Source organism: Oncorhynchus nerka, linkage group LG6 (assembly GCF_034236695.1).
Source record: "Oncorhynchus nerka isolate Pitt River linkage group LG6, Oner_Uvic_2.0, whole genome shotgun sequence".
Lineage (NCBI taxonomy): Eukaryota > Metazoa > Chordata > Actinopteri > Salmoniformes > Salmonidae > Oncorhynchus > Oncorhynchus nerka.
In genome coordinates, this window is record NC_088401.1 from 29,204,840 (window position 1) to 29,221,936 (window position 17,097).

A 17,097-nucleotide genomic window follows, 5' to 3' on the forward strand; every position below is an offset into this window, starting at 1 on the left:
AACTCCCCAATACTAATTGAGTGTATGTAAACTTCTGACCTTCTGGGAATGTGATGAAAGAAATAAAAGCTGAAATAAATCATCTGTCTGCCTCCATCACTGTGAACGTCTCACAGAGCTCTAGCTTGGCTTCCTGAACACGTTTGGAACTCACCTTTAATCTCGTTAATGTTTTTTTGTTTAAAATCTGAATTGTTTTTGATGAAAGGCTATAAATCGAGCTCTTTTAAAAACTTGATTTAAAAAAAAACTTTACCCCTTTTTCTCCCAATTTCGTGGTTTCCAATTGGTAGTTAGTCTTGTCTCGTCGCTGCAACTCCCGTACAGACTTGAGTCGAAGGTCGAGAGCCAATGCATCCACCGAAACACGACCCAACCAAGCCGCACTGCTTCTTGACACAATGCCCGTTTCACCCGGAAAGACAGCCACACCAATGTGTCAGAGGAAACGCTGTACACCTGGCGACCGTGTCAGCGTGCATGCGCCTGGCCCGCCACAGGAGTCACTAGAGCGATATGGGACAAGGACATCCCTGCCGGCCAAACCCTCCCCTAACCCGGACGACGCTGGACCAATTGTGCACCCCCCATGGGTTTCCCGGTCGCGGCCGGCTGCCACAGTGCCTGGACTCGAACCAGGATCTCTAGCAACTGCGATGCAGTGCTTTAGTCCACTGCCCCACTCGAGAGGCTATAAATCGATCTCAGAATGTGCTACAGTGATATATGATGTAAGGATTGCAGGCTTGTGCTTTGTCAGTGGCTATGAAGTAGGATTCAGGCAGGAGTTGGACAGTCGGAAGGGTGAATTAAATGGTAGGAGGGACATCCCAGCTTCAAGTGGTTTCAGATTTCACATCCTACATCACACAGGCTCAGAAAAATATACTACTGTGTCCGTGGGAACCAGGGCTATTGCTTAAGCCATTCCAATCTGCGGTGTCCACAGATCGATTTGAAAATAAGTGATAATGTCCTGTACCAGAACCCCCTAAACAGGATGTTAGATCTAAGAGAAATGTAGCATCCTATAATATTCACTCCCATAATACTGCTGTCCCCTTTGGGTTAACGGCACTCGGAGCATTTCCTCCCCATAAATAGACACCACACCGTGCACTGGGCTCTCGGTGCAGGGCTTAGCATCTAACAGACTCCCTGCCATGGACAGAGGGAAGAGGAGTCATCATTTTTGGCTGGATGTCTGTATAAGCACTTTGTAACTGCTGCTGACGATGTAAAAAGGGCTTTATAAATACATTTGATTGATTTGATCGTTCACTCAGTACTGTTTTGAACATTAAGGTTTTCCTGCACTGTCCCTCAGGTTAGCTCAAACTCCAGTCCATTTCTCATGGATTACTGACCAGCGGTGGGCTGTTGACAGCAGGTGAAGAGTATTGGCTGTAGGCTTGAAAGTGTGTTTGTGTGTGTGCAGGAAAAGGGCTGAGTAGTAGTGGCCCAGATGGAAAGAACTGCGGAGTGAAAGTGAAGGATGAGCCAAGTAGCGTGGAACGAAAGAGTGATAGAAAAGAGAAAGAGGACAGAGAGCTTTAAGGACCAGAGGACGAGAGCCTCTGTGGTGCCAGTCTGCCAGGGCCCCTCGCTCCACCTACCCATATTCCTGCCCGGCTCAGTGATCTGCACAGCAAACCAACGCCACCCGTCAGGGTCCAGAGCCCAGCAGACGATAACGCTATGCCAGACCACACCACCCCACAACCACAGTCACATCCTGTTATTCACTTCCACTGGTTCTCTCATCTGGAGTAAGGAACTGAACTGACTCCAGCCCCTAGTGTGATGCTAAATTCCACACATAGCTAGATGGCTAGGCCACAGCTTGCCAAAGCCACACAAACATCTTTTGACATTTAGGAATGTATCGGAGCACTATTGAAGCCTGAGGTTATTCTCAGTAAATAAAACGGGCAATACACAGCAATTAGTGTTAGAAATGGATTTGTGATCTGGAGGATGGTTGGTTATACCTCAGCAAGTTTGCAATTGCAATTCTAACTTATCCAAATAGTGTAATTTTACTTTTAATACATTTTCAGTTTTTTATTTGATTTACTGTGTAAATAAAGCTGGAAAAAGTCTGATTTGAAGTGTTTTCATTTCAGGCTGTAAGGCAACAAAAGATGAACATTTTGAAAGGGGGTGGTGACTTTTTTATAACCACTGTAAGAGAGGGATACCAAGGTAGAGGCAGCTAGTGAACAGCGGTAGACAGTTAGATTACCCCTGGTTTATGACTACTATCAGGCAGTGTTGGTGAGAGGAGGCAGTTATGTGGGTGAGAGGCAGCCCTCAGGTGGCAGAGGGACAAGCAGGTGGCAGCTCAAACGTGACTGTGACTTTCCTCCTATCTGTTCCTGCTCCCGTCGTCTTTTTTCACTGCTCTTCTCTTGCCCTCTGCCTTTCTGTGGTGCATTCACACGGCGACCGTAGCCATGACAGCTCCAGCCTCTGTTTCTCTATTGCACATCTTTACTCCTCTTTCTCCCCTCTCCTTCTTCTCTCCTCTTGTCTGCCTCTAACCTGTCGGCTGGCAGTTTTCCAGGGATATCACTGCTCTGGTAAGAAGGGAATCTTACTAACTCCTTGTTTTTCTTTTTTTGTATGTCATTTCTTCCCATGTGTGAATGTGGTTTCAGTCCTTTTTTAAAGCTGGTATCAACAGTGTAATGATTTGTCAATAAGCGTAATGTTTTTGCCTTCCCTTAGCTAAAACTGTCATCTCTACCTAATTTTGAATTGTCTCCATAGAACCTTGTGCCTTTTTGAATTGTTATACTGTATTTTGAAGTGTGTTTTAGAGCTGGGGTTCTCAAAGTGGGGTCTGCGGCCAGATGTCAAAATATAAAAACAATATTTAATTTGTATTAATGATTATTACTAACAACAGATTAAACACATTTTGGCCAATTGATCCGTGGAATAAGTTGAGGGTATAATATTATTTACCTGCAATTTATGTTCTTAACCCTGGGCAACATGGGCCGAGGAGGCTCACAGGGATATTGCTATCAACAGTACTATCAACCAATTATCTTCTCTTTTTTTCAACTAAATACTTTTTGTATTCCCCCTAGTTATTTTGTTTACATAGATTCGCTGTCATTTTAACTCTAGAACTGCAAAGTTCTTGCTCTGCCTCATGGGAAAAATAACAACTAAAAAGAACTAAAAAACTCTTCCACGTGACAAAATCTGTAGAATTGCAATTAGCTTCAACTGCAACGTGTTCTCTTCGATGCCAAGAGGCAGGCCCGTAAAATGTTCTTCCCAGGACCCGAGAGACTTGGTTCGTCATAGAAGTCATAGTAAAACTCCTTGTGTCCTATTTTTGTCTCACTCGAGTTATGCTCTGATTATGGGGGGGTCCCTGGTGAATTTTCTATTACAAAAGGGGTCTCACGAAGTTGGAGAACCCCTGTTTTTAGAGCATGCTAAATATTGACAGGAAAGGTGTTGTTGTTTCCCCATTCAAATTCCTGTCTCCCACTCTCTGCTCACATCAGAGAGAGAAGCTTGTTAAGCATTGAGTCAGTAATAATATAAAATATGCCATTTATCAGACACTTTTATCCAAAGCAACTTAGTCATGCATGCATACATTTTAAGTATGAATGGTCCCAGTAATCAAACCCACTATCCTGGCGTAGCAAGCACCAAAGCGCCTTGATCTACCAGCTGAGCTACAGATGACCAGTAAAATAGTTTGACAACATCACTTGACTTATGCAAATCTAGAGTTAGGGGCGGGGCCAGCAGTCACTGTATAAACGTAACCCGACACCACAGATAGAGCACTCGTCGATTTAAAGTCCAGCTCTTGCTTTCCATTCAGTGAATTCTCGCACTACAAGGATGGGGAGATACATTAAATACCTGAGTCAATACACATCTCTGAACTGAAGACTTTTAGTAGATTGAAATCCAGCTCTTTACCAGGCTTTATTCTGGGCCCTGGCGTCGGGCCTGCTTTTTTTCCCTCTCACTCTCCCCTTTTTTGCTCTCTCTTGGACATATCTGTTCTTTTTTCCAGCACTTTCCATTGGAAGAGGTCATCTGACCCAAACACACGCTCCCAGTGTCTCTTCAGGATTCAGACACTGCCGGGGTGGGGAAGGGCTGGTTGTCGACTTTGGCCAAGAGAGCAATACTGTGTTATCTTTTAGTCAAATGTCTTTGATGGTTTTTATAACATGTACATACAGTCTGTGTGTTCAATTGTTTATCTGTCATTTACTGTGTACTGAAATTGATCGTCCTTACAAAATAATTTTGAGGAGTATATGGGTCATGTTTTTCTTTGTCATTCATCAAACGCTTTTTTTCTGGTCATTGTGCTGTAGCGTGGCTGTTTCTTTATGGGCATAGCGGAAAACTTAAGCAGTACCCAGAGGATCACGTCAGTTTGGTGCAATGGCACACTACAAAGGTTTTGTGTGACCTATTTGTGTCCTATACAGTTGAAGAGACATAATGTCCCATAATCTCTTGCAGGCCTATTCCCAAGATGCATACCTCAAAGGGAACGAGGCATACAGCGGAAACGCCCTACACATCCCGGAGCCTCCTCCCATATGCTACCCGAGGATAGAGCCTAAAGCCCCAGGGATGGCCCAGGCACAGGACCTATCCCCCTCCACACAGGCCTCCCGGAGCGGCAGGCCGGCCCAGGCAGGGGCAGGGAGACAGGGTACCTCCACGGCAGGCCACACAGACATGGGCTACCGGTTGGAGATCACTGTCCCCCCTTCTCCTCCCCCGCAGTCCCCTAAAACCCAGACGGTGGTTTGTGTGTGCAACGAGAGTGTGAGGACAGTGGTGGTGCCGCCTGACCCAGTACCGGATCGGGGGCCCCGTTGTGTGTCTCGGGCTGGCCCCAGCCATAGGACCGACGAGAACCGTTTCGGAAGTCCCCTGGGCCTCTCAACCAGGCCTAGAATCCTTGTGACCCCTGGCCCCCCTGGAGGTTCACAACTACAATATACCCCCATCCCCACCCGGCCCACAGAGTCCTCAGTCTTCTCCCCCTCTGGCTCTAGAACTTCCCCAATCTACCCTGACAAACACCACCTCACCCCTTCCCCGCGAACCACGGTGGCCGACACCTTACCCTCCCCCACCACGCCCAACCACTACATCCCCTCACCCTCCTCTCCTGCCACGTCCATCTCACCTCACCAGAACATCGACTGGCGCAACTACACCACCTACAAGGACTACATCGACGCCAAGCGGCTGCACACCTATGGCTGCCGCACCATCCAGGAGCGTCTAGACAGCCTGCGGGCGGCGGCCAACCCCAACGCCGCTTACGCACTGCAGCCTGGTCCTCCCAGTGCCAGTGCCTCCTCCCAAGGCCTGGGGGTCCCAGATTAGATGCAGGAGCACGTCCCACGATCGGGGATCCTACCAGGGGGCCACTGTGGCTCCACTGCGCAGTGCCTCCCAGGAGAGGCTAGGTGGGGGAGGGCCCGAGAGGACAGCCATGCCCAGGGACTGGCCCCGGAGTGCCTCCCAGGATGCCCTACCCTCCTCAGCCGTCATGGGAGTGGCCAAGCCCCGGGCACGCTCTTGCGACTACCTGGGCCGGCAGGGCGAGCCAGCGGCAATGGTATCTACAGAGAGGGGAGTGGGAGGGTACAGCAGGGCAGAGCTGGAGGATAGCCTGCTACTATACAGGGGTGAGGAGGCCAAAGCCAGCAGACACGGGGCAGTGCTGAAACAACTACCCCAGCCTCACAGGACCAGCCTTACAGGTATGCCCATCGCTGCCCCGATGTTCACTAAAGGTACGACGGAGCCGTTGCTCCCCTCTAGGACAGACAGCCTTGCACAGACAGCCCTCAGTAGGCCCTCGCGGTTGCCTGTTAAAAACTCCACCTCGGACCCATCGCCACTCTCCTTACCTTCTACCCGGGGCCCCAGTAACAGCAGTGCTATGGACCTGCTCAAAGACCAAAGAGCCATGGTGGTGGGTAACCACCTGGGCTACTCTTCCTCGCCCCTGCAGCAGCTACAGCTCCGGGGGCGGGCAGACAGCCTGAGAGAGGAGAGCGGGAGGGATGTGGGGCTGGGTGCCAGGTCCTCCTCCTGCTCCGGCCCCTCCAAAGTCCCTGTTCAGAGACAGCAGGCCACCTCCTCCTCTACCTCCACTTCCTCCTCCACTGTTAACAGTACTGTGACCCTCAGGTCAAAGGTCCCCGCCCTGGTGCGGACTAGCGGGAGGCCGTTGGAGGGTGTAGAAGGGCCGGACGCCACAGTGGTGGTCCTGAGAAGGGATAAGAACTCGGGACCCCAGCCCATCCGTCACCCCTCCTACATCCTGGCTGTAAACGACACCGACTTGGAGACTCCAATAGAGGTGGGGACTCTAGCAGCTAAGAGGGGATCGGGGGGCTGGCTATCCAACGACGTTCAGCGAGACGTGACCATGAGAAGGCTGGGAGAGCAGCACAAGGCCTCGTGCGCCAGCAACCTGGACGACTCACTCGACTCCATCCCCTTCATCGGTAAGGAACACATTTCTGTTCTCACTCTCTCAACTCCTTTATTACCATAGCAACTCCTTACATAGAGATAAAGTCCTGGGAAGGGGTGTGTGTCAAGCATCAACTTTAATTAGGTAACACATTTATAACGCACTGTAACTCTTAGTATCAGGAGTTCCTGTTGCTCTGGTTTCGGCTTGCTTGAGGAGAGCGAGGGAGAATATGTTTTGTGTGGGCGTGTGTAGACTGATTCGCTTAATGTGCCTGGTAGAGCATGTAATATCTCTTGGGTGGGGAGGTTATACAAGGGTTTTGATGTTATCAGTTTCTGCCCTCAAGTCTTAGCAGGTGGAAATTGTCATGCAGTAAAAGTCCTGATGCTCAGACTAGCTGCTGTCAGAAATGTCCTCAACATCACTCAAGCAGGTCAATGTTTGTCATGAATCTTGCCCTGGAGGCAGAACTGAGCATTTTCTTCTAGATAGGCCAGCTGCAAGGTCAAAATTTGGCAATAATATTTAGAAAAAATGAAACAATGAGCTTTTTTGTCTTAATTTAAGGTTAGTGTAAGGCATTAGGGTTAGCAGTGTGGTTAGGGTTAAGTTAAAAATAATATTGAATGACTTTGTGGCTGTGCCAGTTAGTGACTACTCTGCAGCACTGCTTCCATGCCAAGAGATACCAACCTGCATCTCTCAATGTCAACATAGCTAATATGGTGAGTTGTCAGTTATCGCTCTAGTGCAACTTCTTTACGATGTAAAAAAATGGTTTCCTTGGTGCTATACAGTGAAAGAGTTTGGATAGAGTATATGACCAATGTACGTATTGATAGATGTAGTTGGGCTACAATAGCTTTTGGTGGCAGGGGTTTATTGGCTGTTTGAACAGAGCTAGATTTGTTGTTGAGGTATGTCATAATGCTTGGTCAGGGCAGGACAAGTATCTGAAATGGGGAAATTGAATAACGTGCATTCCATTTTTATTTTTGATATTATTAGTATTGATACATTACCATTTCATTTAGCAGATATGTTGAAATTGTCAGTCAGCTAAGTATATCCCCATTTTTTATCCCCAGACTTATTATCATGTATTTGATGGTGTGTTTTTTTGGTAGACTTATTATCATGTATTTGATGGTGTTTTTGTGGTAGACTTATTATCATGTATTTGATGGTGTGTTTTTTTGGTAGACTTATTATCATGTATTTGATGGTGTGTTTTTTTGGTAGACTTATTATCATGTATTTGATGGTGTTTTTGTGGTAGACTTATTATCATGTATTTGATGGTGTGTTTTTTTGGTAGACTTATTATCATGTATTTGATGGTGTTTTTGTGGTAGACTTATTATCATGTATTTGATGGTGTTTTTGTGGTAGACTTATTATCATGTATTTGATGGTGGTGTTTTTTAAGCTAGATTTGATGTGCTCTGGGTTTACGTGCCAATAGTTTTAATGGTTTCATTGACATGACATGAGCCATCATCCACCAATCAGGGCACCTTTTACTCAGACACCAGCCCACATGGGTTAATAATATCCTCTTACACACACACACACACACCTCCTTTACATACTCTCTCCCACACACACCTAGACACAATCAAACACTCACAGCACCTCATAAGCTTCGGTCTGCCTCATGCATAAATCAGCAGCCCACCTGTGTAGCGGTTGCATGCTATATTTAAGCAATAAGGCCCGTGGGGGTGGGGTATATGGTCAATATACCACGGCGAAAGGCTGTTACGCACAACGCAATGCGGAGTGCCTGGATACCGCCCTTAGCCGTGGTATATTGACCATATACCACAAACCCCCGAGGTGCCTTGTTGCTATTATAAACTGGTTACCAACGTAATTATAGCATTAAAAAGAAATGTTTTGCTATACCCGTGGTCTGATATACCATGACTTTGAGCCAATCAGCCTTCAGCTCGAACCACCCAGTTTATAATGTATAGTATTAGCTGAGCAACAATGTTTGCTCCATCACTCACAGCCGTAATGCTCTGTTTTGGGTAGTCTTACATTTCGACAGCTGTTCCATTTTAAACTTGATGGCTTGAACTGACAACGCAAGGCGTTTCAAGTACATGTGTCGAACAACGCTGTTTGTTGCTGTTTTCACAAACACATGAAATAGGGAACATCTGTCCCGATTTGGCAGCCGTATCATGGGAACGATCTGTGAGGTTATGTTGGGGAATTTCACTGTAACAATCTCTGCAGCCGAAGAAACAGGTCAGATGTTTCATGTTAATGTGCGCTATTAAATGTGAAATGTTTTGCTTAGGCACACATAGGAATGTAAGCTTTCGCATTACTCAGGTTTATGTTTTATTTTCCTTCTAATAAAATATTTGGCTGACACACAAAATATTTGGCTGATTGTACTCTGGTTTGGGTTGAACCAGTTAACAGAGAGTTATACAAGAATATTATACGGATGATACAGATACATCTGTGAAGCACTTTGTTTTTGACAGCAGGTAGCCTAGCGGTTAAGAGCATTGGGCCAGTAACGGAAAGGTCTTTGGTTCGAATGCCCAAACCAACTAAGTGAAAAAATCTGTCTGTGCCCTTGAGCAAGGCTCTTAACCCTAAATCTGCCTCTGTCGCTCTGGATAAGAACGTCTGCTAAATGATGTAAATGTACAAATGCATTTTAATTAAATGCTTTTGGTAGTGATACATTTCTGTGTGCCCTGCTAGTATTCCTGGCACTCTCCTTATCATTGCCAGACACTTCCATCCTGTACCTTGCGTCACCTGGTGCCTGGGACAGTTTGGCAAAGGCAGGGTTACTCACTGTACTCTGTAACGTTATGACTTGCCTGGGTGTAGCCTGCACCTTGGTTATATCTGCTTACCTGATCAGACTGACAACGGTGATGAAACGGCAGCTCACTTTCCCTTCCTGTGTGTTTGTTGATTGTGGCAGGTGTGGGGACTGGGTTATCTCTAGTGGCCATGCTGGCCCCATGAATAAGCCTGGCTGTCTCTGAATGTGTCATGTTATCTCATAACCAGACTTGTGTTTAGCTGTGTATGCCTATATTTCGCCATCAGGGCATTTGTGTTTTATTGCCGTCTGTAAATTAGCCTCAAACGGAGATAGCGTAGACTGGTTCAGAATGAGTTTCACTCAGTCCTGAGCACTAATACTTGACTGTCTTTGTGCCACAGTAGAGTTAATTAGAGTGATGTCAAGTATCAGACAGCCTACTTCTACTTGATTTATAATGTAGAACAGGAATAGTGTCCCCCCTTGTTTAACTTTGGTTTTCCTCACTTCGTTTCCAGATGAGCCTTCCAGTCCAAGTATTGATCATGACACCAGTCACATTCCCGCTTCAGCTGTAATATCTGTTACTCCAATCGTCACCACCATACCACCCAGCCCTACCTCTCCATCTCCTCTTATTCGACGACAGCGGTCACATGACCACGGTAAGGTTACCCCCTTTTTTAACTAACTGTGCAGGTACTGTCAGCAACGATATGCATGCTTTAAGAATAGTGTGTTAGAATGAGTTGATGGCTGAATTTGAATACTTGATCCACAAACAAGCTTAGGACACCTACAGCCTTGAGCTAGGACATTCCTATTAAAAGTTTGTTCTTTGGCTTATTTCTTGTTTGATAATCATTTGGCTTTTATTTTGAAAGATTCTCTTCGACTCACAGCGATTGAATCGGATTCTGGTACCAAAACGGAGAGGTCCAAATCCTACGATGAAGGTCTGGATAACTACAGGGAAGGGTGAGTGTAATTTGGTCTGAAACGGTGGGCCAGTGCAATGTTATGTATAGTGTACACCCCCCTTGAAACAAAATATATTGTGAAGAAAATAAAGGGAGATTTAAAAAACATTTTTAACATGTTTTAATGTAATTGTCAACGATCTACACAAAATACTCTGTCAGTGCGAGAAGAATTCTAACATTTGGTAAAAATGAATGAAAAATAAAACCCTAATATACCATTATTAGATTAGTATTCACCCACCTGAGTCAATACATGTTAGAATCACCTTTGGCAGCGAATACAGCTGTGAGTCTTCTTGGGTAAGTCTCATAAGAGCTTTGCACACCTGTATTGTGCAATATTTGCCCGTTTTTTCTTTTCAAAATTCTTCTGTTCGAGGTGTTGGGAATCATGACTAGACAGTTATATTCAAGTCTTGTCGTAGAATTTCAAGCAGATTTAAGTCAAAAATTGTAACTTGGCCACTCAGGAACATTCACTGTCTTGGTAAGCAACTCCAGTGTTGATTTGGCTTTGTGTTGTAGGTTATTGTCTTGCTGAAAGGGGAATTCCTCTCGCAGTGTCTGGTGTAAAACAGACTGAAGCAGGTTGTCCTCTAGGATTTTGCCTGTGCTTAGCTCCATCCCGTTTCTTTTCGTCTTGAAAACTCCCCAGTCTTTGCCTATGTCAAGCATAACCCATACCATGATGCAGTCACCACAATGCTTGAAAATAAGGAGGCATGTGTTGTGTTGGATTTGCCCCAAACATAAGGCTTTGCATTTAGGCCAAAAAGTGTATTTCTTTGCCGAGTCACTACATTGTTGATGATCCTTCCTCAGTTTTCTCCCATCACAGCCTTTGAACTCAGTAGCTGTTTTAAAATCAACAATGTCTTCATAGTGACATCCCTAAGCAGTTTCATTCCTGTCCTGGAATGTTTCATGAACTGAAATAAAATATCCCAGTGTGGCATATCAAGAAGCTGATTAAACAGCATGATCATTACACAGGTGTACCTTGTGCTGGAGACAGTAAAAGGCCACTATTAGATGTGCAGTTTTGTCACACAACACAATACCACAGATGTCTCAAACTTTGAGTGAGCATGCAATTGGCATGCTGACCGCAGGAATGTTTACCAGAGCTGTTGCCAGAGCATGTAATGTTAATTTCTCCACTATAAGCCGCATCTGTCGTTACAAAGAATTTGGTAGTACATCCAACTGGCCTCACAACCGTAGACCATGTGTATGGGGTTGTGTGGGCGATCAGTTTGCTTAAGTCAATGTTGTGAACAGAGTACCCCATGGTGGCGGTGGGGTTATGGTATTGGCGGGCATAAGCCATGGACAACGAATTTTATTGATGGCAATTTGAATGCACAGAGATACCGTGACAAGATCCTGAGGCCTTTGTCGTACCAATCGTCCACCGCCTCACCTCATGTTTCAGCATGATAATGCACGGCCCCATGTCGCCAGGATCTGTACACAATTCCTGGAAGCTGAAAATGGCCTGCATACTCACCAGATATGTCACCCATTGATCCTGTTTGGGATGCTCTGGATCGACGTGTACGACAGCGTGTTCCAGTTCCCCCCCAATATCCATAAACTTCGCACAGCCAATGAAAAGGAGTGGGACAACATTCCACGGGCCACAATCGACAGCCTGATCAACTCTATGTGAAGGAGATGTGTCGCGCTGCATGAGGCAAATGGTGGTCACACCAGAAACTGACTGGTTTTCTGACCCACGCCCCTACCTTTTTTTTAAAGGGATCTGTGACCAACAGATGCATATCTGTATTTTCAGTCATGTGAAATCCATAGATTAGGGCCTAATGAATTTATTTCAATTGACTGATTTCCTTATATGAACTGTAACTCAGTAAAATCTTTCAAATATAACTTATGTGATTTGTTAAGCCGAAATGTACTTCTGAACAAATGTAGGCTTAGGGGTGAATAGTTATGCAAAGACAATATTTTTGTTATAAAAAATTAATTTTGAGAAAGAAATTGTCATTTTCTTTTCACTTTGACACTATGGAGTATTTTGTGTAGGTCAATGACAAAAAATAGCAATTAAATCTATTTAAATCCCACTTTGAACGCAACAAAATGTGAAGGGGGTGTATAATTTCTATAGGCACTGTACATTTTAGTCAATTTCGTTAGACTAACTTGTGATTAATCTTTCTATTTTCATATTTCTATGTTCCTTCTAGGAGGCAAATACCTGGTCTAAAGGGCCTTAGGAAGGTGAGTCCAACCTCAACACAGTAATATCAATATTAGGTTACACTTGGATAGTCCAGATTTTCCATTTGTAGATGCTCTACAGCAGGTCATACTATCAACAACTGCTTGCTAAGGATACACTTGGGTTAAGAATAAGGGTTAGGGTTGGAGCTAGGGTTAGTAGATAGTTAGTTGAAATGTTACTGATAGTACATCTGTAGATGCTCTACAGACTATCCAGATAAAGTATTACCCAATATCAACCCACATAACAACAAACTGTAATGGGGAGTTTGGACAAAACCCTCTGGTCACTTTCCACAGAAATGATGTGCCTACTGGCTATCAGACTCAACTGCATCATTATAGTTTGTTTTACCTGCATATCCTGCCCAAAGGTTCACAGCCTGAAGATAGTCACTCCTCTGAACCGCTAGCATTGATGTTAGTCAGTAGCGGTTGTAAAATGGATAATGAGTGAGACTATAAAACCAAATGAGCTCTAAAGACCCAGCCTGGATGCCAACCTCGCTATTTCTGTCTGTCTGCTCACTGGAATGGAGCATAATGTCGGATTCTGGGGCCGTATAATAGAAGTCAGGCAAGGGTCATCCAATCAGCAAACTGTTCATTGGAGGGAGTCCACATGATCCGTCCTCATTATCCAACTTGCTGACTGGCCCCAGAGGCAGACTGACTGGCCCCAGAGGCAGACTGACTGGCCCCAGAGGCAGACTGACTGGCCCCAGAGGCAGACTGACTGGCCCCAGAGGCAGACTGACTGGCCCCAGAGGCAGACTGACTGGCCCCAGAGGCAGACTGATTAGCAGCTTACAAAGCCAAGCACTGTACACCATGTTGCAGTATTGTGTATGTATGAGATTGTAGAGGTAACTCATGTGTTTGTTGTGTTAAAGGCGACGGTGGACAGGTCTTCAGAAGATTCCGGATCCAGGAGAGATTCCTCATCAGATATCTTCAGTGATGCTTCCAAGGAGGGCATGCTCCACTTCCGACAGATCAACACGGACAAGAGTAAGGTGTGTGTACAGTGCTATCCACACTCCACACACAAAGGGGTCAAGACAGTCAGTTATATCTGTGACATGGTTTAGAAAGAGTGGTGGGTAATCCTGTTCCTCTGGTAGATATTTAGTATAGTAATGTTGGTTTTTGTGTGCATTGCACTTGTCAGACCAGTTTGGCTTTGACCTAAATGTGTTTGAGATTCCTGACTCTGTCATGTCTTCCTTGATGAAATGACTCCTCCCTCTAGTGGGTTACACTGGACACGATGACAGCTCCATACTTCCTTGGAGAACCATTTTAGATGAGATGCATCAAGGATGTGGAGATACTTAATTTGCAATGCCAGTGTCAAATTATAAGAGAGGACCATGTCTTTCTCAGTGCCTGTCTACCTCACTGCTGTTTTATGTGTTTCTCATACTTGTCGTTAAGTAATATCATTGTTTGTGCCTTTCCTCTCTCTCTCTGCAGCGTGTTGGTGGGGGAATGCGCCCCTGGAAACAGATGTACGCAGTGCTGCGAGGACACTTCCTCTGCCTATATAAGGACAAAAAGGAGGGACAGTCTCATGCCAACTCCCAGGTGGAGGACGAGCCACAGCCAATCAGCATCAAGGCCTGTCTGATTGACATCTCCTACAGCGACACGAAACGCAAGAACGTGCTGCGGCTGACCACGTCGGACTGTGAGTACCTGTTCCAGGCAGAGGACAGAGAAGATATGCTGGCCTGGATCAGAGTCATACAGGAGAACAGCAACCTGGACGAGGAGGTGAAACACACACACACCATACAGGAGATTAATTCCTATCAAGTTCTCCAGGATTGACAGAAATGTGTGGCAAAGTGATATCAAACCCTTTCTGTGTTGGTAGAAAACACAAGGTCAACCTCATGGATGGCCAATAATTCATTAATTACACAAATGTAGATCAAGTATACTTTGTCACTAACCCTCCCTTGATAAGGATCAGCTAACAGTGATTGGCTACAGGTCCTAGGTCACATAATAAATAAACACACATGACCCGTCCCTGGTCTACCTTAAAATAGGCTAACTTTACCACCGGACTTACCTCCCCTCTATTAGAAGGGAAGGTCTTCTTTCCCCTCCATTTAAGACCACTATTACACCCAATTTGTAAGTCGCTCTGGATAAGAGCGTCTGCTAAATGACTTAAATGTAAATGTATAGTACTATTGTATATTTCTTTGGCTTTACCTATGCCAACTGATAGAAGTGGGTTATGCAAAGGGGAGGGGAGTCATATTGCATCTGATGAGTTAACATTTTCTGCTGTCTTCTGCCTTTTTTCATGTCTTAGAACGCAGCCTTTACCAGCCGTGACCTCATCAGCCGAAAGATCAAGGAGTACAACACGTTGATGAGGTAAGCAGGGCGGACCACAGAGAGGGAGGAAGTCTCTGCAGTACAGAGGGAGATTGAGACCTGTGTGGACGGCTCCTATTGGACGTCAGACATCAAAATGTTTTGTTTGTGTATGACCCAGCCCGACAGGCAGTAAGAACGAACCGTCGCCCAAACCGTCACGCCAGTCGCTGAGCATCAGACAGACGCTACTAGGAGGGAAGGGGGAGACCAAATCTCTGAGTCCACACTTACCCAAAGCAGAGCAGGAGAGGAAAAACATGCACAAAGGTAAGAGCCAGAGGATTCAAATGTTCGCTTCGCTCTCAACTCATTTACTTGAGTATTGTGAAGGTCTTGTTTGATTTTGAGAATGGCGTTGAATATTCCATTGCTTTTTGCTCCATATATACTGTACAGTGTGTGTTGGTGCTCGTGTGAGACTCTCCTCATGTTTTGTGTGTTAACCCTTCAGACGACACCAGTCCACCCAAGGACAAGGGGACGTGGAGGAAAGGTATCCCAGGGCTGATGAGGAAGCCCTTTGAGAGGAAGCCTTCTCCAGGCATCACTTTCGGGGTGAGGCTGGACGACTGCCCCCCAGCTGTCACCAACAGGGTGAGATTCAACTCACACCTACACTACGTATTCTCTCCATCTCCTCTTTTTGTTCATTGTTTCATTCATGTTTATTGGAATGGTTTATAAGGAAGTTCCTTCTCAACACTGTCACACACCTTTCTGAGGGTGCTGCCACGGTAATTGATGAGTCCGTGTGTGTGTGTGTGTGTGGTGTAGTTTGTTCCCCTCATTGTGGAGGTGTGCTGTAACCTAGTGGAGGAGAGGGGGCTGGAGTACACGGGGATCTACAGAGTCCCAGGGAACAACGCAGCCATCTCCAACATGCAGGAGGAGCTCAACAACAAAGGCATGAACGACATTGACATCCAGGATGACGTGAGTGACTCAACCCAGCACATGATGCCACTTTCACTCCCTCTCTCCAGTTGTCTTTGGCCCATCCTCTTTATATAGGCTCTCTTTTTGTCACTCCTCTCTTCCCTCAGCTTTTCCATCTTTTCTTATCTCGTCTAAAGTCCCTTTCCTTTTTTTTACCTGCCTTTGACAGAAATGGAGGGATCTGAATGTGATCAGCAGTTTACTTAAATCCTTTTTCCGGAAACTTCCAGAGCCTTTGTTCACCAACGGTAAGAATATTCAAGTAGTCCCACCAATTTTTTTTATTTATTTATTTCACCTTTATTTAACCAGGTAAGCAAGTTGAGAACAAGTTCTCATTTACAATTGCGACCTGGCCAAGATAAAGCAAAGCAGTTCGACACATACAACAACACAGAGTTACACATGGAGTAAAACAAACATACAGTCAATAATACAGTAAAAAAAACAAGTCTATATACAATGTGAGCAAATTAGGTGAGAAGGGAGGTAAAGGCAAAAAAGGCCATGGTGGCAAAGTAAATACAATATAGCAAGTAAAACACTGGAATGGTAGTTTTGCAATGGAAGAATGTGCAAAGTAGAAATAAAAATAATGGGGTGCAAAGGAGCAAAATAAATAAATAAATTAAATACAGTTGGGAAAGAGGTAGTTGTTTGGGCTAAATTATAGGTGGGCTATGTACAGGTGCAGTAATCTGTAAGATGCTCTGACAGTTGGTGCTTAAAGCTAGTGAGGGAGATAAGTGTTTCCAATTTAAGAGATTTTTGTAGTTCGTTCCAGTCATTGGCAGCAGAGAACTGGAAGGAGAGGCGGCCAAAGAAAGAATTGGTTTTGGGGGTGACTAGAGAGATATACCTGCTGGAGCGTGTGCTACAGGTGGGAGATGCTATGGTGACCAGCGAGCTGAGATAAGGGGGACTTTACCTAGCAGGGTCTTGTAGATGACATGGAGCCAGTGGGTTTGGCGACGAGTATGAAGCGAGGCCAGCCAACGAGAGCGTACAGGTCGCAATGGTGGGTAGTATATGGGGCTTTGGTGACAAAACGGATTGCACTGTGATAGACTGCATCCAATTTGTTGAGTAGGGTATTGGAGGCTATTTTGTAAATGACATCGCCAAAGTCGAGGATTGGTAGGATGGTCAATTTTACAAGGGTATGTTTGGCAGCATGAGTGAAGGATGCTTTGTTGCGAAATAGGAAGCCAATTCTAGATTTAACT

General features: G+C 45.4%; 1 protein-coding gene across 1 annotated transcript in view; it reads left to right on the forward strand.

Moving 5' to 3' along the window:
* Positions 1 to 17,097, forward strand: part of LOC115130298 (rho GTPase-activating protein 21) — a 62,892-nt gene that overhangs the window by 38,617 nt on the left and 7,178 nt on the right. The window contains 13 exon segments of the mRNA XM_029661293.2: positions 2,559 to 2,582; positions 4,516 to 5,381; positions 5,383 to 6,530; positions 9,824 to 9,970; positions 10,190 to 10,283; positions 12,502 to 12,535; positions 13,432 to 13,554; positions 14,015 to 14,314; positions 14,868 to 14,932; positions 15,054 to 15,202; positions 15,387 to 15,529; positions 15,710 to 15,868; positions 16,041 to 16,119. Of these exon segments, the coding sequence (XP_029517153.2) occupies positions 2,559 to 2,582; positions 4,516 to 5,381; positions 5,383 to 6,530; positions 9,824 to 9,970; positions 10,190 to 10,283; positions 12,502 to 12,535; positions 13,432 to 13,554; positions 14,015 to 14,314; positions 14,868 to 14,932; positions 15,054 to 15,202; positions 15,387 to 15,529; positions 15,710 to 15,868; positions 16,041 to 16,119 (3,331 nt within the window).